Source organism: Pristis pectinata, chromosome 9 (assembly GCF_009764475.1).
Source record: "Pristis pectinata isolate sPriPec2 chromosome 9, sPriPec2.1.pri, whole genome shotgun sequence".
Classification (NCBI taxonomy): Eukaryota; Metazoa; Chordata; class Chondrichthyes; order Rhinopristiformes; family Pristidae; genus Pristis; species Pristis pectinata.
The window spans coordinates 90,727,841-90,753,051 of NC_067413.1; the positions used below are offsets into that span (position 1 = coordinate 90,727,841).

Consider the following 25,211-nt stretch of genomic DNA (forward strand, 5'->3'; position numbering starts at 1 on the left):
GTGGTCCAGATAATCTTCTCTGAACTCACTATCCTCCATGTCCTTCTTCTAGGTGAATACAGACGAGAATTTATTTTGAAACTCACCCACACAGATTATCCCTTTGGCTCCTAAGGGGACTCACTCATTCCCTGGTTACCTTTTTTCTCCTGTTATACTTCTAGAATGATTTTGGATTTAGGAAACATACTTGCCAAGGATATTTCTTGGCCACCTTGTGCCCTCCTAATTTCCTTCTTAAGTACTATCCTACACCCTCTATTTTTCTCAAGGATTGTAGTTGTCTATTTCTGTTATTATGTTTCCTTTTTTGAATAAAACATGCTATAAATTTTCAGATAGTGTGCTGTGCTCCATTTATAAAATCCAGAAATTTCAGAGGCCAACTACAATATGCTGCTACTGCAACCCAGTGTGCTTAGAAGTTCAAGCCAAGATGAATTTCAACTCAGTCAACAATTAACTAATTTCATATTGAAACAAAATATAGAAATCACCAGTTGTTGACATCCCCACCTACACATGATGCAGCTGAATCTTAATTTTTATTGAAATCAACCTACCACTTAGTTTGGGGCTTGGCGTTCCAATTGAAGGTCTGTTACTTTTCTCTGATTTCTTCGAACCAGCTATGAAAATAAAAAGTAGGAAGTACATTACCAACAAAAATTTCATACATTCATCAGCAACTTCCACGGAAGACCACCGGTTTGTCCACTTTTACTTTAGCAGAAGAGTAGAGTGAACCAGGTGAAACTGGGCAGGTGGTTCCATCAGGAGTTTCCCTCAGGTTTTCTCCTAAGTTAAGGGAGATAGTTGGGGAAAACGTGCAGAACTACAGACATGTCACTCAGATTACTTGATCTAGCCACTTCTGGCTTTCTCATTATCAGTTGTCTTCAAGTCACTCTTGGGAAAAGACAGGGAAGTCCACCACGATTACTGAAATGACTGACTCTAAAGTTAAGGCTCACCCATGCGTTTGGTGAAGTCCTGTACATTGTGCCAGTTAGACATTGATATAAGGACAAGCAGAAAGTCAAAGATTTGTTTCCAGTAAAGGAGGTTCAATCAATTTAATAATAAAAATGAATGCAAAAGTAGTATCTAACATCATTGGAATCCACACTGCCCCATGTTATGCCAACCTTCAGTTTTCCCCAGGTCAGACTCCTTCACAGTACACCTTGCTCCAGCTCAATGTAACTCCTCTTTAGGAGCTGCAGGAGAGCTTTAAGCAGTATAATCTAGCATTAACTTCTGTTTACCACATGCGATATTAGTCCTTGCTGATGCATCCATCCAATCAATGGTATTGCCCTGATCAGGTGTTAACCACAGTTAGCAATATCTAGTCATCGGAGTCAATGTTCACAGTTTTGCCTGCATCACAAAGGACAGGGGCTAATGTAGCAAGACACAACAGAGACACCAAAAGTTCTGCAGATGCTAGAATGTGGAGTAATACACAAAAAGTGCTGGAGGAACTCAGCAGGTCGGGCAGCATCCACAGAGGGAAAAAAAACAGTCGACATTTCGGGCCGAGACCCTTCACCAGGACTGGAAAGGAAGAGGGCAGAAGCCAGAATAAGAAGGTGGGGGGACGGGGAGGAGCACACGCAGGCAAGTGATAGGTGAGTTCAGGTGAGAGGGGGAAGGTAGGTGGGTGGGGGAGGGGGAAGAAGATGTAAGAAGCTGAGACGTGACAGGTGGAAGAGGCAAAGGGCTGAAGAAGAAAGAATTCGGTAGGCGTGAGCAGTGGACCATGGAATAAAGGATAGAGGAAGGGAGGAGAGGAGATAGGCAAGTCATTAAGGCAGGGGAAGGGAGCCACAGGAATAATGGAAGACAAAGGAGTGGGGAGGAGCAGGGGAAAGAAGGGTTGGGGTTACTGGAAATTAGAGAAGTCAATGTTGAGGCCATCAGGTTGGATGTAGCACCTATTCACTGGGGCTATCATTCTACCTTGTGCACCTCCCTCCACCTTTGTCCCTTAGCCGTGTACATTCCTATGCTTTAGACTATATCTGCTGCCCTTTAGAAGATTTTATGTGAAATATCTACTGTACTGCCTTCTGTTACTCATTTGAAGAACTTAACATGATCTATAACAGTCTCAAAATTAAGTATTAAACTCACTTTTTTTAAATTGAATTAAATAATATGTGTCACAGTGAGATGCATTTATATTTATGTGACACTGAGCCAGATTGCTGGCAATCCCAGATGGCTGGCAAAGGGTTCTGTACCGAAGCATAGCTACCTTCAGTGCATGAATCAACAGACTACTATGCTTGTGCACTGCAGTGCAGAACTGTGAAACACGCAGGAGGGGCAGATGAAGGGCATTTGACCTCTTGCTCTGCCCCTGGATTTATGGCATTCCCTAATATACTGAACTGAGGGACTGGATACAGCACGTCTGGACCCTGATCTACACACCATCTAGTGCGCCCTCATTCATTTGATAGAGATTGCCAACCTTTAATAGAAAGGCAAGAGAGAGACTTCATTATTTTTACTTTAATTAATGCTTAAATTAATTTACAAAGTTGAACAAGGTTATAAATGCACTTATTATTTAACATCAATATTGTTAAATGTTTTTTATTGTTAGTTATTTTTAACCCATTCTATATATTTCTTATTATCAGAGACATTAAGGAGCAGCACAAGCTGTCAAAAGACCATCAGGGCAGCCTGCAGGCAGGATCTCATATCCTGCAGCTGAAGTCCAGTCATTTCTCACAGGCCGCTCCATCATTCAGAAGAGTTACAGCAGTGAGGCTAACAAGACTTTGGGAGCTGAGTGGCCGCAGAAAGTTAAAACGACTGCAGGCATCCCATGAGAGGCAAGTGTAGGTTTGAGCCAGGTTCAGCACTTTCTGGTCTATTATGTTTTCCCTCTTATGAACTGTCATCAGCTGGTTGTTTGTTTGGTCGTGAACAAGGATGTTTCTTTTTCAAGTTTGACCTGATAATATTTGTATGTATATATTTAGTTTTTAAAGAGACTAAAATTTCACTGTGGGACTTAATATACTGTGCCTCTTTCTAAAAGGATAACAGAAGAAATGAAGTGGCAGTTTGGAACGTAACACTGACACACATGACAGAAAGTAGCAATTATTTCATTTTATTTCCTGTAAATAGAATCTGCATGGCGCATCTTCTAAAGGAGTGGTATGCAACAAAAGCTTTAAGCTTCCTGCATTCAAATGATCACCAAAAATGTTACATCCGAATTGGTGGGTTTTAAAAATCACTTTTACCTTGACAGATGGGTGACTTCCCTGTCCAAGTCCCATCAGACCTGCAAGCTCTGTGTTCTGATCCTCCAGCTAAGAAGAATCCAGGCTGACAGGTGTACAATAGAACATAACCCAGTGAAGGAAGATCCATCCCAACCACATTAGTATGAGCAGGAGTCTCTGGCTGTTTGCAGTTGTGTGCTGCAGAGAAAAAAACAGTATTTTTGAGAAAGGGAGAGAACAGCAATGTTTCTTAGTTATAATGATAATAGATACTGGCTCAAAATGTGCTGGCTGGAGCTGGCAGTTCCCTTGCAATTAAGGCCCAGACTCACCTGGACCTTTTGTAAGTCTAAGACTTACTGCATGACAGATGGATCTGTTGAAGGCCTCGTTGATTTCAATGGAAATTTTCTGCCTGGAGAATGCATAATTTGTTTTTAAATTCTTCTTAGTTTAAATGCTTTCATTTATTTTTAAGTGTTTTAATGTGCTTTTAATTACCCACTTTTAATGTCAATATTTTAATTGCTTAAAATTATTAATGCCATTTTTATCAGTTTTTAAACGTCTCCTGCAGGCTTACTTGCTGCTGAGACTTCACTACACCTCAATGTCTGACTTACTGTTCTGGGAATCAGTGAGGTTGGCCCTCCACACCCAGAGCAGACAAGAACCGGCAATTTTGGTCAGAGGGCCCAGTTAGTACTGTTTCAGCAATTTACTCTTCTTGTCTCGGCACGCTGTCTCTAAGTAAGCAAATTATTAGGTATATTGCTATCAAATAATCACTGACCGGTATTAATCCATACCAGTCTGAATAGAATGTTAAGGTTGGTCAAAGGAATAGGAAATCAGACAGGGATGTCTTCTGTTATTGACCAATGTTCAGGCTGAAATAAAAAAAACACACTTCTCTCCCCAGAAACAAATGTGGTAAATAATTGAGAAACAAACAATATTTGGAAGAACATAAAAACTGGAAATCCTCAGGTAAAACAGAAATGAGCGAGTCAATGTTTCTCAGGATTGTAAGGCATTAAAAGGAGTCAACATGAAGAAAGGAACCAACCAAAACTAAGGGATGTTAAGAAACATTCCATTCCACCAGTCCTTGTATTTAGGATCAATCTCCAATATGTGCAAGAACTCCAACATGAGGCCATGTCAGAACACCTTTCCCTTCTCTGTCCACATTCCAAAGGGGCCAAGCACTCTTTGAAACCCTACTTTGGTCTTTGCCCTGACACGCTCTGCTCTAGTCTTTGAGTTCCACCCGATCCTGCTCCCTTCCCTCAGCACCTTCCTATGCTGGTACATTCCTATCCTATCCAAATACAACATCTAGCCGCTCTCCAGGGCCCTAAATGTTACCCCTATATGGAGGAGACTAAATACAGAAATGGGTTATGGCTTTGACGATCGGTGTTTCCAGTCACTTTGCACTTTAACACTCTGTTTTCCTTCTTCCAACATGTTTCCACCTGCCACTCAGCAGCCTTTTGATCAAAATGTTGCATTCAATAACTTGAGTGCTACTCCGTATTTTCTATCTGTAAGCAGATGTTGACAATGGAAATAATCTGCACCAGGAATGGGTTGGAGGGGGTGATCACATACCAACACATGGCTACATCCCTGGGGTATGTTTGCCCCCCTCCTACCACATTCCTGGCCATGGCAATGCCACAATTTCCATACTTCATTTCTTCTCAACTAATCTGATGTCACAAATTACAAGCACTCTGAACCCCTTTCTTTGAATTCATTCTTTATCTCTGCGTATGTCCCAGTTTTAATTCCTTTTGCCTTGCACTTCATTTTCAGAAGCATAATAAACTGATGGGTCTCTGGACACTGATCCAGTGAAGTTCATAAATTGGTCTGTGCTGATGATGATTATCCGGTTAAGTTGATGGGCAAGGGCTCATTCATATTGCATACTCCAAAAGCCACTGACTAATACACTTTGCGAGGTAGGTGATATGATAGTAAGAAATAAATGCAGTATTCAATTTTATTATATTATCTTGCTTATATCAGATTAGAAATGATTTACAAAATACTTTGGTCGTACTCAAGTTTCATTTTTACAGGAGTTGGGAGTGAGAGCAGGAACCTTTAAAAAGGCAAGTTTTGTTGATTAACTAATTTGAGGGCACTTTAGCCAATAAAAGGAAGGTGAGGTTCAGTGGAGCGGCCATTATGAGAGTGGCCAGTGTAAGAGTGAGGAACCGAGGCTTTGGCAAAGAGGCACAGGTGAGGTTTTTTTATTTTGCTGTTTATCCTTAGCACTTGATTCAGTATGGGCAGGATGGCAGTTAGGCAGTGGAATGCTCCTCCTGTAAGATATGGGAAGTCAAGGATCCTCACTGTCTCCCTGATGACTACATCTGTGGGAAGTGCACTCAGCTGCATCTCCTGACAAACTGGGTCAAGGAACTGGAGCTGAAGTTGGATGTACTCGGGATCATCTGGGATGCTGAAAGCATCATAGATGAGACTTCTACTGAGGTGGTCACACCCAAGGTACAGGCTTCAGATAGATGGGTGACCACCAGGAAAAGGAGGGGAGCAGGTAGCCAGTGTAGAGTTCCCCTGTGGCCACTCCTCTCACTAATAGGTATCCCTCTTTGGATACACTTGGTGGGGATGATCTCTCAGGGGCTAGCAGCAGTAGTCAGGTCTCTGGCACTGTGACTGGCTCTGAGGCTCAGAGGGAAAGGGTGCAGTCAGACAGGGCGATAGTGAAAGGAGACCTGATAGTGAGGGGGACAGACAGGGGATTCTGTGGCCGTAGAAGAGATGCCAGGATGGTGTGTTGCCTCCCGGGTGTCAGGGTCAAGGATGTCTCTGAGCATGTAGCAGAACATTCCTGAGGGGAAGGACGAACAGCCAGAGGTTGTTGTACACATTGGTACAAACAACATAGGAAGAACAAGGGATAAGGACCTGCAGAATGAGTACAGGGAGTCAGGTAAAAAGTTAAGAAGCAGGACCTCAAGGGTCTTCAGATTACTCCCGGTGCCACATGTTTGCGAGATCATAAATAGAAAGATAGGCCAGATAAATGTGTGGCTGAGGAACTGGTGCAGGGAGCAGGGATAAAGGTTCTTGGACCATTGGGATCTCCTCTGGGGTAGGAGTGACAGGCTAACCTGGAAGGTGAAGTCCCATGGAATCCAGGAAGAGCTAGTTAGATGGATTCAAAATTGGCTCAGAGGTAGGAAGCAGAGGGTGGTGGCTGAAGGTTGTTCCTTGGAATATAGATCGGTGACTAGTGGTGAGCTGCAGGAGTCAGTGTCGGGGCCCTTGTTATTTCTTACTTATATAAATGATTTGGACGCGAATGCACAAGCCTTTATCAGCAACTTTGTGGATGACACGAAATTAGGAGGTGGTGTTGATAGTGAAGAAGGTTATCGTAGATTAAAGGGGGCTCTTGAACAGTTAGGGAAATGGGTCGAGGAGTGGCAAATGGATTTCAATACAGATAAGTGTGAGGTGATGCATTTTGGAAAGTCAAACTAGCGTAGTACTTTTACTTTGAATGGTGGGCAACAGGGAGTGTAATGGAACAGCAGGACCTAGGAGTGCAAGTGCATTGCTCACTGAAAATGGCCTCACAGATGGACAGGGTGGTGAGAAAGGTGTTTAGCATCCTGGCCTTCATCAGTCAGGGCATTAAGTACAGGAGCTGGGACATTACTTTGAAGTTGTATAAGACGTTGGTGAAGTTGCACTTGGAGTACTGTGTTCAGTTTTGGTAACCCAGTTATAGGAAAGACACAAAAGAGTGCAGAAAAGATTTACGAGAATGTTGCTAGGACTAGAGGGCCTGAGTTATAGGAAGAGGTTGGCCAGACTAGTTCTTTATTCCTTGGAACGTAGGAGAATGAGGGGCGACCTTATAGAAGTATTTAAAATTATGAGAGGCATAGATAAGGTGGATGGTCACAGTCTTCATCCCAGGGTAGGGGAGGCCAAAATTATGGGGATTAGATTTAGGGTGAGAGGGGAAAGATTTAAAAGAGACCTAAGGAGCAACATTTTTCATGCAGAGGGTGGTGAGTATATGGAACGAGCTGCCAGAGTAAGTGGTTGAGGCAGGTACAATAGTATTACTTAAGAAGCACTTGGATAGGTACATGGAGGGGCGGGGCTTAGAGGGCTATGGGCCGAACACAGGAAGTTGGGACTAGCTGGGTGGGCACTGTGGTCGGTATAGACTGGTTGGGCTGAAGGGCCTGTATCCGTCCTGTTTTGCTCTGTGACTCTATGAAAAATGGCAGTTGAGGTCAATGAATTGCAAAAAAGTAAAAATTAAATCTCGTTCAAACACCTTTCGATGTCTACTATATAAAAACAATATATAACAAAAGAAAATACACAAATCTGGTCTAACTTATTTTTCACGTTTAACTCTAAACTGGGCTAGTTTCCAGGGCCAAGAAGTCTAGTAATGAGGGAAAGCAACACTGCTTGGAAAAGGCAAGTATTTTCACACTACTCAAGGGCCTGGTTTCAAAATAAAAAAACACCATCAGTAATATATTCAGAATGGATTTCTGTATGTTTTATATTGAATCTAAAGTGGGTTAAATATAATCCATTATTCAACTAAGTCGAACATAGTACCATTTATAAATGACAAACAGGAGACTGTTCTGGGAAAACAGAAGACTGGGAAACTTTTAAAAACTTACAGAAAGAAACTAAGAAGTTCATTAGGAAAGAAAAGAAGAATTATGAAAGAAAGTTGGCAGATAATATACAAAAGGATACTAAGAGTTTTTTTAAATATATGAAGAGTATAAAAGAGAGATACGGGTAGATATAGGACCAGTTGAAAACGGTGCGGGAGAGATTATAATGGATAACAAAGAGATGGCAAAGGAACTAAATGAGTATTTTGCATTGGTCTTCACTGTGGAGGACATCAGCAATATAACTGATAGTCAGGGGTCACAGTGGATAGAACTGAGTTCAGTCAAGATTACTAGAGAGAAGGTGCTCAGGAAGCTAAATGGACTAAGGACAGATAAATCTCCTGGACCGGATGAAGTGCACCCTTGGGTTCTGAAGGAGGTGGTTTTAGAGATTGTGGAGGCATTGATGATAATTTTCCAGGCATCAATAGATTCTGGCATGGTTCTGGAAGACTGGAAGGTTGCAAATGTAGTTCTGCTATACAAGAAAGGTGGGAGGCAGCATATAAAGGAAATTACAGACCAATTAGTCTGACATCGGTGGTTGGAAAGTTATTGGAATCGATCCGCAAGGATGAGGTTATGGAATACCTAGAGGTGCAAGACAAGATAGGTCCAAGCCAACATGGTTTCATGAAGGGAAGATCCTGCCTGACCAACCTATTGGAGTTTTTTGAGGAAATCTCAGGTAGGGTGGATACGGGAGAGGTTGTGGATGTTGTGTATTTAGATTTTCAAAAGGCCTTTAACAAGGTGCCGCACAAGAGGCTGATTAATAAGATGAGAGCTCGTGGAATTACAGGAAGGATGTTAGAATGGGTGGAGCATTGGCTGATAGGCAGAAAGCAAAGGGTGGGAATAAAGGGATCCTGTACTGGTTGGTTGCCGGTTACCAGTGGTGTTCCGCAGGGGTTGGTGTTGGGGCCCCTTCTTTTTACATTGTACATCAATGATTTAGATTATGGGGTAAATGGTTGTGTGGCTAAGTTTGCAGATGACTCCAGGATAGGTGGAGGAGTAGGGAATATTGAAGAAACAGGAAGGTTGCAGAGAGACTTAGATAGTTTAGGAGCATGAGCAAAGAAATGGCAGATGAGATTTAATGTTGAGAAATGTGCAATTGTACACTTTGGTAGAAGAAATAAACAAGCAGATTATTATCTAGATGGGAGAAAATTCAAAGTACAGAAGTGCAAAGGGACTTGGGGGTCCTCGTGCAGGATACCCTAAAGGTTAACGACCAGGTTGGATGAGCAGTAAAAAAAGCGAATGCTATGTTGGCGTTCATTTCGAGAGGTATAGTGTATAAAAGTAGGGAAGTGTTGATGAGGCTGTATGGGGCACTGGTGAGATCTGATTTGGAATACTGTGTGCAGTTTTGGGCCGCTTATCTTAGGAAGGATGTGCTGATGTTGCAGAGGGTTCAGAGAAGATTTATGAGGATGATTCCCGGAATGAAAGGGCTTACATACGATAAGCATTTGTCGGCTTTTGGACTGTACTCACTGGAGTACAGGAGAATGAGAGGGGACCTCATAGAAACATTTTGAATGTTGAAAGGACTGGACAGAATATATGTGGCTAAGCTGTTTCCCTTGGTGGGTGAATCTAGGACTAGAGGGCACAGTCTTAAAATTAGAGGGTACCCGTTTAGAACAGAAATGAGGAGAAATTTCTTTAGCCAGAGGGTCGTGGATTTATGGAATTCTTTGCCACATAGAGCTGTGGAGGCCCGATCATTGAGGGTGTTTAAGGAGGAGATTAATATGTATCTAATTAGTCAAGGTATCAAGGGATATGGGGCTAGATAGGAATAGTTTAATTTAGTTTACGGAGCAGACTCGATGGGCTGAATGACCTACTTCTGCTCCTTTGTCTTGTGATTTTGTGACAAATCCACAGTTTTTTTTTCATTTTAGACCAATGAAATTGGCTTGCAGCAGACATTGAGAAATGTTGCCATGAAGCAGTCACATAAATTTTGCTTTGTTGTAATCTGTCTCTGTTTTACAGTTTTGCTTTAGTTTACGCACGTATGCATTCAGGTTGAATTCCACTCCAGGTGAGATCAGAAAGGCAAATTCGAGTGGTAGATCCTTGAAGTAAATGTCCTTTCTTGCAGTGAAATTGGATTACACTTCCCACCTGTGAAAAGAAAGCAAGAAATGTTGAACAACTGAACTCTGTCATTTCCAGTGTTACTATTATAACCTGAATGCAGTTCGAGGTCTGAGATCCATTTGAAAGCCACATGGAGCTCCCGACTCCTCCTGAAAACTGGTATTTAGGGAATGGATACAACGTAGTTGATTGATTGACTGGGATGTCCAGAATCACACATGGCATAGATGGCATTTGTAATCTGACATATGTCATTTTGAATTTTGGCACAAGATTCATTCAATAATTTAAGGCTTTGCATTATTCATCAGTACAGCAAGCTGTTCTGTACCTTTTCAGCTTAAGAGCTATAATGATCCATAAGGCATTGTTCAAGCCATAACTCACACTGTCCTTGCAAGATGACTAATACAGAAGCGATGGAAACAGTTCAAATGAAAGGCCAAGAAATAATCCAAACCTTAAAGGTTTCTGGTAGTTATAACAGATTTAGACAGCATTGGGTTTTACTCTACAGAAGTGTAAAGTTTGGAGCTCTATTTTAAAAAATATTTAAAACAATGAATTTAGACTATTGCAGCATGGGGAAAGATTGGTTGGGAAGAATGAGAGGTTTTGAGTGTAGATTACTCAAGCATGAGGCAAGGATAGCTGTCAAATGCTGTTTCTTTATGGAGATGACCAGCAATGCTTGAAACACATCCTGCAATCTTAAAAACAAAACACTGTAAATGTTCTTTTATGTTGTTGATATCTCTTCATTCAAGAGGGTTACTCTGATAACCAACAATTAGTTTTGATTTTGAATGTCTTCAGATGCAGGATCGAAATTCCCAAATTTACCCTGCTTGATTCAGCTCAGAGACTTCCTTGATCTGTGTTTGTACCTCTTAATGATGCAGCCATATTTTCCTGTTCGTCATTTTGTGTGTTCATGTGCATGAAAAGATTACTAAGTATGAGAAGTTTAACAACTGGTAACAGGGTGCAACTACAGAAAGATTGGATTGTACCAATTTCTAGAAATAAACTAACTCTCAAGAAATAGGAATGTAAGGAGGTTGCATGTACAAGGACACACAGATCTCTCCAACCTCTAAATAATACACAGCTTTTTAGTCCTTTCTACTAAAATGGATAACCCCACATTTCCCATTCCATCTGCCATATTTCTGCCCACTCTCTTAACCTGCCTGACTTCTTCATAACTGCCTGAATACAATTTAAATATTGAAGTTAGCCGTAGAATTGTTAGAATTATTATCACGAAGCCAATGGAATCCTCATAGAATGTTGAATAGCAAATTGTCTCAAATCAGTGTAGAAAAACACTTGAATTGAATGTAAACTTCCATTGTGTTTTGATTAATTTGTAAAATGTTTATATCGTTTATGAAGGATATATTCAGTCTCAGACAAAAATATTTTAAATTATGAGCACATCACCAATGGTGTATTAAAATTACAGTCGATCCTGCTCATAACAACATGGACACCACTACTTATCCAGCCAGACTGCTACCCAGCTTAATCTTCCTTGTTCCCAACAGAAAAGCATTTCAGATGAAGGGTCATTGACCTGAAACATAATTCTGTTTCTCTCTCCACAGATGCTGCCTGACCTGCTGAGTATCTCCAGCATTTTCTGTCTTTATTTCGGACTTCCAGCAACTTTTAAAAATGCTTTCCTGCTTTGAAATCTGGTAAATATGAAAATACCAATCCTGAGAAACAACTCAATTTTTTTTGTTTCTGGCAATATATTTATACATACATATATATATATATATATATATATATATATATACACACACACACACACATATATATATATATATATTACAGTATTGTATCATAGTCATTGACTTTTTATTTATTGGTTATTTTTTTTTTTCTCATCTCTTCTGGTTCCTGCTACCTGCCTCTCAGGATGCCTACCTGCTCCAGATGGGTCAGGGATGAAGGAAATAAAATTGGTGCAGGAATATTCACATCTGCAAATTATGAACACTATACAATGAACAATTAAACATCTGCTTTATTGGTCGCCTGGACATTAGCTTTCCCTTTACCAATGTTGCTGTATTTGATAAAATACCAAATAAGTAGGTGAAAAAACTGACAACTCATACAAAAAGTTAAAACTGTGTACGGGCACATTTCAAAAGTTATTTTATAATTGTTGATACAAGCTCATTAATAATTGAATTTGTTTAGTTTGTGTATATTTTGTCTCATCCTAAAACTGTACACCACGTACAGAAACCCTTTAATTCCTTTGGAGGAAAAAAAAATCAAATGAACAAAATTTGCATTTCTAGTATGACAAACACAGTGAACAATGAAAAATGATGATAGCAGGAACCCTTTTAAACTTCAGACTTTGCAGAAGAAAAGGAATGCTGCAAAATTTACGAAGAGAGAGCTGCTAGTCTGCTCAAATGTTTAAATTTGAGAATCTCTCAAAGTTCTGTGTTTGTGGTCTAACTTTTTAAAGCGTTGAAACATGCGGCAGTTTTCTGAAAATATTGCCACAATGATGTGCACTTCTCTTCCACAGATAATATTCTTTTTTCTAAATGTAATTTTTCAATATTTCAAAATGGAAAATTGGGTCAACTTGTATATTAAATGCCCTTCTACAAAGATCTTCCAAAGATACTGCTTGATTGTTAAACTAGTGCAAATTATAATTTTTGCAATGTGTAATTGACAGGGAACACAATTTCTTGTGTTTTGTTGGCCTCCATGTTTGAGTGGCCCCTCACCGTTCACTGTCAGAACTTAATTTTGGAAAATGGTCAATGAGAGCCATTTCCTATCATCACCCGGTAACAGTAGATGAGAAAGCAAAACCAGTGCCAAAGCCTTCACATGTGGATAAATGTCTACTCTGCTTAAGTGCACTGTAGACATTATAGGTAAAGGGTATAATGCTTATTAGGCAAAACTAATGTGACTAACATGATAATAATTGAAATAAGACAATACTCAAATCTTTTCCTTCAACCATAAATTATGTTCAATAAATTCTGATTTCTCACATTCAGGGAAAATAAATGGGTGAAATGAAGTGGTATTCATTTATGCTGAGTGGTCTTTCATAAAGGTTCTTGATTTCCTAGATGGTGCCTTAATTCTCTTTACAAAGTGAATCTTAAAAGTTGCTGATGTACAGTGAAATTTCCAAATGATTGCAAGTCACAGGCATGCTTTACACTTACCCTGCAGTGAAAAGTGTCCCAAATCACCCTGCACAAATTATTCTTTAAGCAATTGAGAAGATCGTTATCTACAGATTCTAAATCTGGCAGTATAATCAAATTGCAGTGTAATGTAGTAATATATCACTACCTTTTACATGGTGTCAGGCTGAGTGCTGATCAGTTGAGTTATTTCTTTCAGCTGCTAACTCAGCAAAATAAAGCACTTACTGTAGAGGTGTTTAATTGAATTAAGCTAATTATGTAGGCTATTCTCTCTTTAAGCACTAATGATAAGTATAAAATATTATTTTAGGTCTTTTAAAGGACACCAAAGTATTGTACGTTCCTGCAGCACCATGGTTTTTCTCCAACCAACACGGATAAAATAATTCCTTTAGTCAGAACTGGTCTTTGCATTCTTTTTCCCATTATAATCCAAGAAGAACAGTTCATAATAACTTGGGCAACAATGAAGTACAATTTCAAGCTTCAAGCTATATATTTTTCGAATAATGTATCAAACAATGATTGTAGTTTATCTTCAATACCAGAGTAACATTGTTGCATCATATAGAATAGATGACATGAAAAAGATCCTCTTGGCTGAACCAAGTACCCTGTATTAACTTCACACATTGACAGTAATAATCTGACGTAATCATCATTAATTTGCCCATTATTATGTTATCCCCATATTAATCAGAGAACTGGATGAACATATAAACATGCAAGTTATGAGCAGGGGTTGACCATATGATCCCACAAGTCTGTCCTGCCATTTAGTTCACAGCTAATGTGATCTGCGTGTACAGTGTAACTTAATAAATAAACATAAATAAAATCAGAAAATGCAGGAGGTTTTGAGCAGATCAGGCAGCCTGAAACATTAACCCTGTTTTTTTTTTCTAAACGTAAGAGGCTGCTTAACCTGCTCAGTATCTCTGGCATATTCTGATTTTATTTCAGATTACCAGAATCTGCAGTTTTAGTTGGATGCTTTCCAATTAAAAACTATGCCATTGTGTGAATTAAGAACTGATTTCAGACTGATATGCCATTGAGGGTTTGATCAGCAAATCTGCCTGACATCATCAGTAATTTACTAATTACCTGCCCCCTCAGGCATAGTTAATACCAGGTAAATCAATTAAGGGATCAAGAGAAAGTATTAGATCAGTAACTTCTCAGCAAAGAATCAAAAAATAAATTTTCACATGGTGTAAACTTCCACATGGTGAAGAGGATAAGGAATAAGAATTGAGCCTACCAACAAAATATCACAGACTAAATAGGAGCAATCCCAGAAAATGTGCATGGGAATTACAAAGCATGACTTATCCTGTACAGTTGATTGCAATACAAACTGCACGACAATTTCATGCTGCTTTCTCATTTGAGTTATTTCTATGTTTGGATGATGCTAACAGTAAAACTTTCAGCAGGAAGGTAATACCATGAGTTAGTGTCACCAGTTAAACCTAGTTTGCACAGCCTAAAGCTAATCCAAGCTTTAGATACGGCAGGTGTATCACCACTGTGGCAGATACTGGCAGGAAACAGTGAAGTGTGTCAGAAGGAAGAAAGTTGCTCCAAAGCTTTTGGACACTCATCCAGTACGTCTTTGCACTTTGTACCCACTGTATTGCCATGGTTGAGGGGGTACAAAATACAGAGATGTACTGGATGAGGTAAGGAGGTCTGTCAGATGCACACATTGAGGGCAGTGAGAACAGGTATTCTGCGAGGTCAGTGGCAGGATTCAAGGCTCTGGAACGAGTTCTAAAGGTTCAATGACCAGTAAATGGATCTGCAAATGCCCATTGTACAATTGGCCTCAAAAGCTTCTCAATTCCCAAGATTGAACTGCTGACAATCGCAGCAGTCATGAGTAAATATTTAAGGGGAATCTGAGGGGAAACTTCTTTACGTAGAGGGTGGTGTGAGTGTGGAACGAGCTGCCAGTGGACGTGGTAGAATGCAGGTTCAACTGTAACATTTAAGAGAGGTTTGGATGGGTACATGGATGGGAGGGGTTTGGAGGGATATGGTCCTGGTGCAGGTAGATGGGACCAGGCAGGAGATCAGGTGGCATGGACTAGATGGGCCAAAGGGCCTATTTCTGTGCTGCGTAACTCCATGACTAAGGCCTTACTTTCATGCATTTTGTCACCCTCAAAAATGTAGCACCTCTCACAAGCTTGTACATATTGCCAGCTATTCAACCACTGCTGGTTCGCCAATCCCTTTCAGAGAAGCAATTCCTCAATATTTATGTAGTCTGATTGCTCTCTGAAATGACGTTGCAAGCCATTCAATTGTATCAAAATTGCTACTAAAAAGTAATGGGAATATAACTCGACTGACCGGCCAATATTGATCTATACATCTGAGTGATGACAAAGCCCTTCTCAACCTTGTTGAATTTGAAGGATCTTCTCAAGAACACTTGGGGAGTGGTGTCTGAACTGGGTGAGCTGTCCCACAGATCAGTCAAGCAACTGCCTAACATGATCATAACTTACAACAAATGTCTAAAACTTCTCATCATGATCCTTGGACAGATCCCCAGAGGTGGCAGCATAATAGTGTACAGTCAGGAAACAGTGACCCTGGCAGCACTGATTCTGGAGCCCATGAAGTCTCATGGCATCAAACTAAGCACAATCAAGGATAATTACCACCTCTTTTCCTCCTTCAACTAATGAATCAGTGCTCCTCCAGATTGGAGATCATTTGGAAAAACACTGAAAGTAGTAATGATACAAGATGTCCTCTGGGTGGGATTTTGAATGTCCATCACCAAGGGTGATTTAGTAGCATCGCAACTAATCGAGCTGTCAAACCCTGAAGACATGATTGCTAACTGAGTCAGCCGCAGGAGGTGCATGAGAAATCGTGAGGAATAAACTTAACTGATCTCATCCTCACCAATTTGCTTGTTGCAGATTCACCTGTCTATGATAATATTGGAAACAATAACAAGCACAGAGTCTTTGTAGAGCTAAAAGTCCTCATGCTAAGTGGGATTGACCCAAAAAGAACTTTAGCCCACAACCTCATTGTCTGGTATCTTCATCATTCGATGGTACTTCTCATGTAAGCTCACTGACCTGAAACATTAACTCTTTTCCTTCTCCACAGCTGCTGCGTGACCTATTGTGTGTTTTCTGTGATATTTGTTTTTATTTCTAAAAACCTGTGGATCAGAATGTCTTCTTTAATTATTCTCAGTCAGTAACTCATCATGGAATTTGGTTCCAAAGCTATTGATGGCCTTAAACATATCATCCAAGGAGCCATTTTTAACATCTGTTAAATTATGTGTACATTTGGATATTCTCAGTGCAACAACCCCAGCTTCAGTTCTAAGCTGGTCAACTTAATTTGGGGAACATACCCTGGAAGAACCACCAGTTTATGCTCACATAGACTGAACAGATACCCTGGGAAGCTGTACTTTCCATTGTGGGGTGGTGAATCTCTGTTGCCGAACATGCATGTGTATTGCTAACCTTTCACTCTTGCAAAAACCAAGAACTTCTAATCTATTGGTTTTATCTCATTTAATTCTGTGTGAAGTGAACGGTGGTATTGTCCTCATCTTTCCTGTGACAGTTTTGAAAATGCTATCTTATGAAAGTTCTTAATTTCTCGTATAAAGTGCACACTATATTCTAGTGAGATGGCTCCTGAATAGCTGCAGAAAATACTCCTAAATATGTTTAGGTTCTATATTTGATGTCTGTTCTGCCTCAAGGTGCTCTTGCATTTGTCAAAGTTTCATCAAGTTTGTTACTGGCCACTAAAATCTCTAAACGCATTGCATTCTCATCAAGCCAAATACTTGTAAGTAATACTAATGTGGAGATGACTATCATAACACTGTTTAGCAATGAAGTAGATGAGAGTAAAGACTACAAAAATGGAGAGATACCATACTTTAATTGCATTTATCTTCGTTATAAAGTCAATGGGGAATGGATTTTATTCCATATATTACTCACCGTAAAACCAAATGTATTATTTTGTGTTCCATGCAGTGGTGTTCCTGGGTTTTCACATGTTGTATGCGACGGTTCTAAATGAAAAAGAATATTTGTATTGTCATCAGGTTACATTGAAATGCAGCATAAAGTTTATGCATAAAGAGACAATGCCTGTTTTAAGACAACAATCTAAATATTTACAAATTGAGTCATAGAGTAAAACAAGATGGAAACAGGCCTTTCGTCCCAACTCATCCATGCTGACCAAGCCCCACTTGAATGTGTTTGGCCCATAACCCTCTAAACCCTTCCCATCATGTACTTAGCTGACCGCCCTCTAAAGGTTGTTATTGTACCTGCTTCAACCACTTTCTTTGGCAGCTCATTCCATTTACGCATCATCCTCTGCATGAAGAAGTTGCTCCTCAGTTCCCTTTTAAATCTTTCACCTCTTACCTTAAACTTGTGCTTAGTTTTTAGATACCATTCCCTGGGAAAAGTCTCTGTGCTTTCACTCTATCTATACCCCTCATGATTTTATACACATCTACAAGGTCGCCCCTCAATCTCCTACATTCCAAGGAACACATTCCTAGCCTGCCCAACCTCTCCCTATAACTCAGGCCCTCGAGTCCTGGCAGCATCCTTGTAAATCTTCTCTGCACTCTTTCCAGTTTAATGATGTCTTTCCCATAACAACACAACCAAAACGGTACATAATACTCCAAGTGTGGTCTCACCACTGTATTATACAACTGCAATATAATGTCCCAACTCCTAAACTCAATGCCCTGACTGATGAAGACCAGTATGCCAAACACTTTCTTCACCACCCTGTCTACCTCTAATAACAACACAATATAAACACACTCAACGACCGAGAGAAAATGGCATGTCTCGATTTTAATTTTCAAAATCAAACTATCAACTGCAAATCCATTCTGCACTGCAAATCTTCTCATTTTTACTTTATCTTCTGCACTGCTTCCCTCTTCCTAAGTAGTGACTCTTGGTGAGCACAGCCTTTAGGAGCTGGTCAGGTCATACAGCTGAGATCTCAAGTACAACCTACCACTGGTGCATGGCCACACTGGACTCGATCAGTCCACCACTAATCTTGGTCTTAATGGAAACGGATATCCCACATCAGAGATCAGGCCAAAACCCGGCTTCAATAACATGTGATACGAGGTTCAGGCATCTAATCATCCCCTTCTTTAGCAACAGCAAGGAAGGTATCCGGGACGGGCTCCAAAAGGAGATCACAAAGGCTACTTATGGTTCCACAGGAATTTAAAGAAATATGAATGGCAAAGGCTGGCTCTGTCCATCATTAATATATTCCCAGAAAGGTGGTCACTGGATTTGAGGCCGCAGTCAATATATGCCAGTAATCAGTGCAGGCAGTTCAGTACAAAACAAAAATAACCCCCAAAGCTTTGTGGTGGTTTGAACTTGTGCACAGATTGGGTGCAGGCCATCTCAGAGCTAAATATGGCAGTGCAAAGTCTGCATCATGCCCAAAGAATATCTCCAGTTTAATTTAGCAAGGTCAATTTGAACAAGTTTTAGATCAATATTACATCTCAATTTATTCTAATGACTAAAAATAATCAACCTAAATGTAATTTAAGATCAAAATGCATCGTTTATAGAATTATAATAAATTAATCAAATTAATCATAGCATAAGTGTAGACTACATAGCCTGGTGAGTACCTATACAGCGAGGTTGTGATCCACTCCAAGTCCCATCAGCCTGACAAATCCGAGTGCTTGAACCCACTAAGATCAAAGGAGTGTTGCAGTTGAATGAAACTTCTGATTGGTAGATGAAGCTCTTTCCCTCTCTCCTTCCTCGTGCCGGCACCCCAGGGTCTCCACAAAACTTTGCTGTGAAAAATACAAGGAGTAAAGGTAGTTGAAAGTTAATTTGATTGGGAGTCGTAGCGTTTGTTGGATATAATTTTATCAGAGAGCACCAGAGAAATGGAGGTTATTCATTGAACTTTTGAGGCTGGTCCAAACTCAAACAACATCAAGGTGCACATTATAACTAATTTTCCTGAAATTGATTTGGATTCATCTGCCTCTACCTGGTTTTCTATATATCAATAGTTTGATCAGAATCAGTAACATTAATGCAGTGTATTATTAGGATGGTGCATTACCTGCATATTGTGATATTGATGCAAGAGGGCCGCTTGCTAAATTATGCTGGAAAAATAACAACAGTTAAGAATGCTGTTATTAATGTGTAAATCAGCTGGCATATTTCAAAGAATGGAGATCCAGTGACAACAGTGAATTACCAGTATCTGGTAATTGATTTATACCAGCCTGTGACTTTGCAACTGAGGCCTCTCTTCCTTAACTGTCCTGTTAGTTTTAAAGTTTGGTTTGGAGAGATATTAATTGCCAATTAAACAATACCTTAAAATATAGGCTTGGAACTGAAGCTTAAATAACTCTTCAATTCTGTGATAATTGTGAATGCACTTACAATCCAACCCAGAATGGAACAAATTTACTGTTGAGATTCATTCTTGAATCTAGTAAATTATTGTCGGAGATGTAGAAAAATTCACAACCTGCTTTTTCTTTCTGAATATGTCTTTTTCTTTCTTTCTCATTACTTCTTCAAATGTACTTGCTTCAACTCCAAATCACCCTGTTCCGCTCTCACGGTTCTGCTACATTTTCAATCCTTCAAGCTTGTACATTAAGGAGCCTCAATGTTGCCCATTATTCAGAGTTTCCAGATTGCCTACTGCCCCTCCATTCAGGCAAATTTTAACATTCTTTTAATTGAACCAATGAATTGTTCATTTCAAGAAACTCTCGAGTTTGCAGAAGCCTATTTCATAACAATTATCCTTTTTTGAATATACGTTTCCATATAATTTCCAAGAAATTATCTTCTCAAACTTCAATTTACACTTCCTAGTTTTAGGTTAATTGTCTGAAAAATACGATAGTGTTTGACCCTGACACAAGGAATCAGCTTCATTGTTCCCACCTACACCACCTCCTGCAAGAGAATGCTTCTCAATGACCAGAATTGGAGATGGTATTCAAATAAGTGTGATTGGAGTACTTCAATGCCTGCTTGCTACTCATTTTGACTGATTTTCTATTGTTTGACCTATGCAGGTTAACATTTTACAATAAAACTCCAATATATTCGCATCTGATTGCTAAGAAATCCCGATGGTTTAGCATCTGGCTCACCAGATTCTAATGCCCGTGCTCCCTTTAAACTCACTGGGGTCCAGTTTCCTGCTCATCCTTAAAATTCACTGGATCTTGTTTCCTGTTCTCCCTTTAAATTCACCATGTTTGGTTTCTTGCGATTCCTTTGAACACATTGAGGGGCAGTTTCCTGTGCTCCTGTTAAAATCACCAGGTCCACTGGAAAATGTATTATCGCACCATGTAACACTCAAAAAAAAAGTGAAATAAAGGTGCATTGGGCTCGCAATAGGAGCTACATCCGATCTGCTCATCCAACACCACCAAAATCCAGATTATTGGAAATGCCAGGTATTCAGAGTTTTATTCTGTTGGATTCACTGATTATTGCATTGGTTGGACACCTTCAGTATCAACACTACCAAAATTATTCTGTCTTTTACAGCTTCATCCACAGCACTCTTCATTGTATCTGCTTATTTGTAGCAGATTACATTTCTCTGCATTCATTGGCAATTGATATTGCTCTACCCAGTACATGTTTTGTCCATTTTATTCTGTTGTTATAGTAGTTCGGATATTCTCTTGGCCTCATGCCCAAGTCCTAAATCGTATCATTTACAAATCTGACATACTGCACAATGCATCTAAATGTAGGTCACCTATATAAATTAGAGACAACAGCAGTCCCAGATCCATTTGGAGGAATCTGATTCAGAACCACATTCCAACCACGATAACTCTCCACCCTCCACTCATTGTTTTCCATCTTTTTAATCAGTGTCTTCTAGTTCATTTCAAAGCTCTTGTGAGCTTTTATCAGAAGTCTTTAGGAAACCTTGTAACAAAATTTTAAGTTTTACTGCAATGCACTTTGATTGTCAATTAATTAAGGGATTTAAAATGATTGGGGTGGGGAACACAATACTCACTGCCTAAATTCTGCGGGTACATAGATTACTTTTGCTCAGATGCTCAGCAAGTGCGCACGTGATGACCAATTTATTTTTTTAGTGTGGAATTGAAGTAAGTCATTTGGTCTCTCTTTGTATTTGTTTTAAATATTGGCACTACACTACGCCATTTCTTAGCGACAAGAAGCTCATCCATGTTGACAGAGTTCCTGTTAATAATTGCCAAACCCCTCCAAATTGGCTCCTTAATCTCTTTTAAAACTTTGTTTGTTACTCTGTTGAGGACTTCCTACAATTCATAATGTTGATTAATTTCATGCATTCTTAATTGTCTATTTTTCTCTTCTGAATACCTGAAGAAAGTTGGCATTCAGTGTGTTTACTGTTTTGGGCTAACACTGCTGCATTTATAATTGCTGTTCTTCTTCACCAGCTCTCCTGGCCTTGTGGCACTGGAAAAAATTCTTCCCATTATGCATTGGATTGGCTGTCATGCTTTTTTCTGTGTGCCTCATGATCCCTGCATTAAACTTTTTAACCTGTTGCTGCATTTTTTTCAACAAAAGGGAGCATTCCCTTCTCCCTGCAGAACATGCAAAGGCTGTTTATCTTCTTTCCCTATCATTTTTAATTTTCTTGTTAATTGATTTAGAGTCAGGCCTGTTTGGTTTTGCCTATTTATTCATCCTACACCTTCATATTTATCTTCTGCTCAAACATTGGTGAATTATCTCCTCTGATCTATCTAGTTTATTTGATCCCTTATTCTACTTAATTTATCACTTTTAAAGTTGGAGATCTGGCTTCTGGTCTTTGCAATTTATTATTTTCAGAGCTCCTTAAACTTCATCATTCTGTGGTCACAATCCCTTTGGCAGTTACTGTGTTAGAAGTGAACCAGCATTTTGACTTATACATTTTATGAAATAAAACAGTGCATCTTGTGATATATTATTACACTTTCTAGCAAAAGCATCATGCTTGATTTTCACATAAATTGTATCCTGAAGCAATGATATTTATCTATCATTAAATAGGCCTATTTGGAATTTCACCTGCACTTTTTTGTGTCCACCAAAAGAAAAGTTAATTATACATAAATAATAAATTAAACACACACACACACACACACACACACACACACACAAACACGGAAATATCTCAGAAAACTACCTCAGGAAAGGTTTGCACTCAGAATGGAATACCTCTTTCCAGTCCCACAGCTGTATTTTGACTGGACAATTTAATATCCATAGATGTCAGAAAATATTTCACTGGTTAATACATTATGCATGGAGATACAAGCAGAGTCAATGTTTCAGGTCAATCATCCTTCATCAGAAATGGGAAAATGAGACAACAAGCATACTTAGAGTTGCAAGGAGGTGGGGGGAAGGAGAAAAAGGTAATGTCTGCGACAAGATGGAAATCAGGAAACATAATTGTTTGCAGTGTCATCTAACTAACAGATGAATGAAGGCAGTGAGAGAACCAGAAGTATATATTCAAACTACAAAATGCAGAACACAGCAGCTGCTGGAAATCTTTGTCTCTTTCATATCTGTTGTCTTCCTTATTCCTTCACCATGGCTTCCCTTTCACCTTAGTTGACAAGGGTCTTGACCGTGTCAGCTCTATTTCCCACATTTCTGGTCTCTTCTACCAGCCAGAACAAGGATACCATTCACTCTGGCCTCATCAGCTTCCACATTTAACAGATCATCCCCTGTAAAGTCTGCCACCTTCGAAGAGGTTCCGCCAGCAAACACATCCTCTGCTTCCCTTCCATTTCAACATTCCGACTGGACCATTCCCTCCGTGACACCGTTTACTCTTCCATTTCTACCAACCGCTCCCCTTCTTGTAGCATTTTCCTAACCACTGCAAGAGATGCAACATCTGTCCTTTTATCAATTCCCACTATCCAGGGACCCTAACAATGCTTCAAGAAATCCTAGCAACTCTCTTGCACTTCTTTCTTTTCAGTGTTTTACATTTGGTGCCCATCCACCTGCCTGACCTGCTGAGTATTTCCAGCATTTTCTGCTTTTGTTTCTGATTTCCAGCATCAGCTGTATTTTACTTCAGTTATACTGTGTGATTTTATCTGCTCCTGATAACCTCATTGTCTACTTACGCAAACACTGAGGCACATCTCCTGTCCATGTTCCATTTCCAACACAGTTGAGAATTGCAGGAAAGGACAACTCGTATCCTGGAGAACAGCTGTAGCTAATGCTTGACCCCCAATCAAAATTTGTTCCTTCCATTTTCCCATTTGAAATCTGTGGTGGAGCGGAGCAAGTCACAGCTGCAACATCATGGAATTGTATTAAACACAAGTTCTTCCCAGGTGTCACTTACATTTAAAATCTAAGTTGGTTCATCTTGCCAATGGAACAAATATATTCACTGTAAGTAATTTATTACTACTCAATTCTATCACTTTACAAACACTGGAGATAAAATAGCAGAAATATTTACTTGCCTGAAGTTCATCCCTGGTTTGGAATGATTACATGCCTTGTGTTGTACTCTGCTTCCAAAATTTTGGTGACAAGGCATAACACGTTGACACTACCATGTTACATGTTTAATACTACTATTCAGCAAAGAATTTACAGACATTGTTATCCAATTTTGCTTCAATGGATGCAATGTCTACCAATATTACATATTGATTCATTGAGATTGATTCATTGTCAGTCCACAATACTTCAACATTAGAAATTCTACTTCAAGCAGACATTTAAATATGCAGTCATTGTTTCATCTTGTGAATGACAATGTGCTAAAAAAACACTCAAAAAATAATTACTCCATTTCCATTTTGACTAAATCAAATAATCGCTGCAGCAATAAATAAACTGCTGGAGGAACTCAGTGGATCAGGCAGCAGCTGTGGAAGCAGAGGCATAGTCAACGTTTCAGGTTTCCATTTCAGACCATGCATATGATTTCTCACACCTCTCTCCCCTTTCTGGATCTCTCTGTCTCCATCTCAAGAGATAAACTATCCATTGACATTTACTATAAGCCCACTGACTCCCACAGCTACTTGCGTAACACCTCCTCCCACCCTGTCTCTTGTATGGACCCCATCTCTTTCTCTCAGTTTCTCCGTCTCCATTGCATTGGTTCTCAAGATGAGTCTTTCTGTTCCAGATCATCTGAAATGTCCTTTTTCAGGAAACGTGGCTTCCCCTCTACTGTGGTTGAAAGAGCCCTCACCCACATCTCCTCCATTTTCCGCTCCCATCCTGCCTCCCCCTAGACAGAAGAGGGATAGAGTTCCCTTGGTCCTCACCTTTCACCCCACCAGTCTCCGCATTCAGCACATCATTCTTTGTCATTTCCACCAGTGCTATGCGATCCCACCACCAGTCACATCTTCCCCTCCCCACCCCTTTCTGTTTTTCACAGGGACTACTCTCTCTGTGACTTCCTAGTTTGCATGTCCCTCTCCACCCATCCCTCACCCTGCCCAGGCACTTTCCCCTGCAACCCAAGCAGGTGTAACACCTGACTTTTACACCTTCTCCCTCACCACCGACCAGGAACCTAAACAGCCCTTCCAGGTGAGGCAGAGATTCACATGCACCTCCTCCAACCTGGTTCATTGCATTCAGTGCTCATGATGTGGCTTCCTCTGCATAAGCAGAAGACCAAGCATAGGCTAGGTGATTGTTTTGCTGAGTACCTGTGCTCTGTCCACAATGGCCATCTTGAACTCCTGGTTACATGCCATTTCAATACCCTTCCCATTCCCATACTGACCTGTCTGTCCTCAGCCTTCTCCGCTGGCAAAGCAGGCCAAATGCAAACTAGAACAG

General features: G+C 40.0%; 1 protein-coding gene across 1 annotated transcript in view; it reads right to left on the reverse strand.

Annotated features, from left to right (window-relative positions):
• csmd3b (CUB and Sushi multiple domains 3b) overlaps positions 1–25,211 on the reverse strand; it is a 1,392,611-nt gene that overhangs the window by 20,957 nt on the left and 1,346,443 nt on the right. Inside the window, 6 exon segments of the mRNA XM_052022622.1 lie at positions 564–629; positions 3,273–3,452; positions 9,994–10,105; positions 17,292–17,365; positions 18,992–19,165; positions 23,516–23,689. Coding sequence (XP_051878582.1) covers positions 564–629; positions 3,273–3,452; positions 9,994–10,105; positions 17,292–17,365; positions 18,992–19,165; positions 23,516–23,689 — 780 coding nt within the window.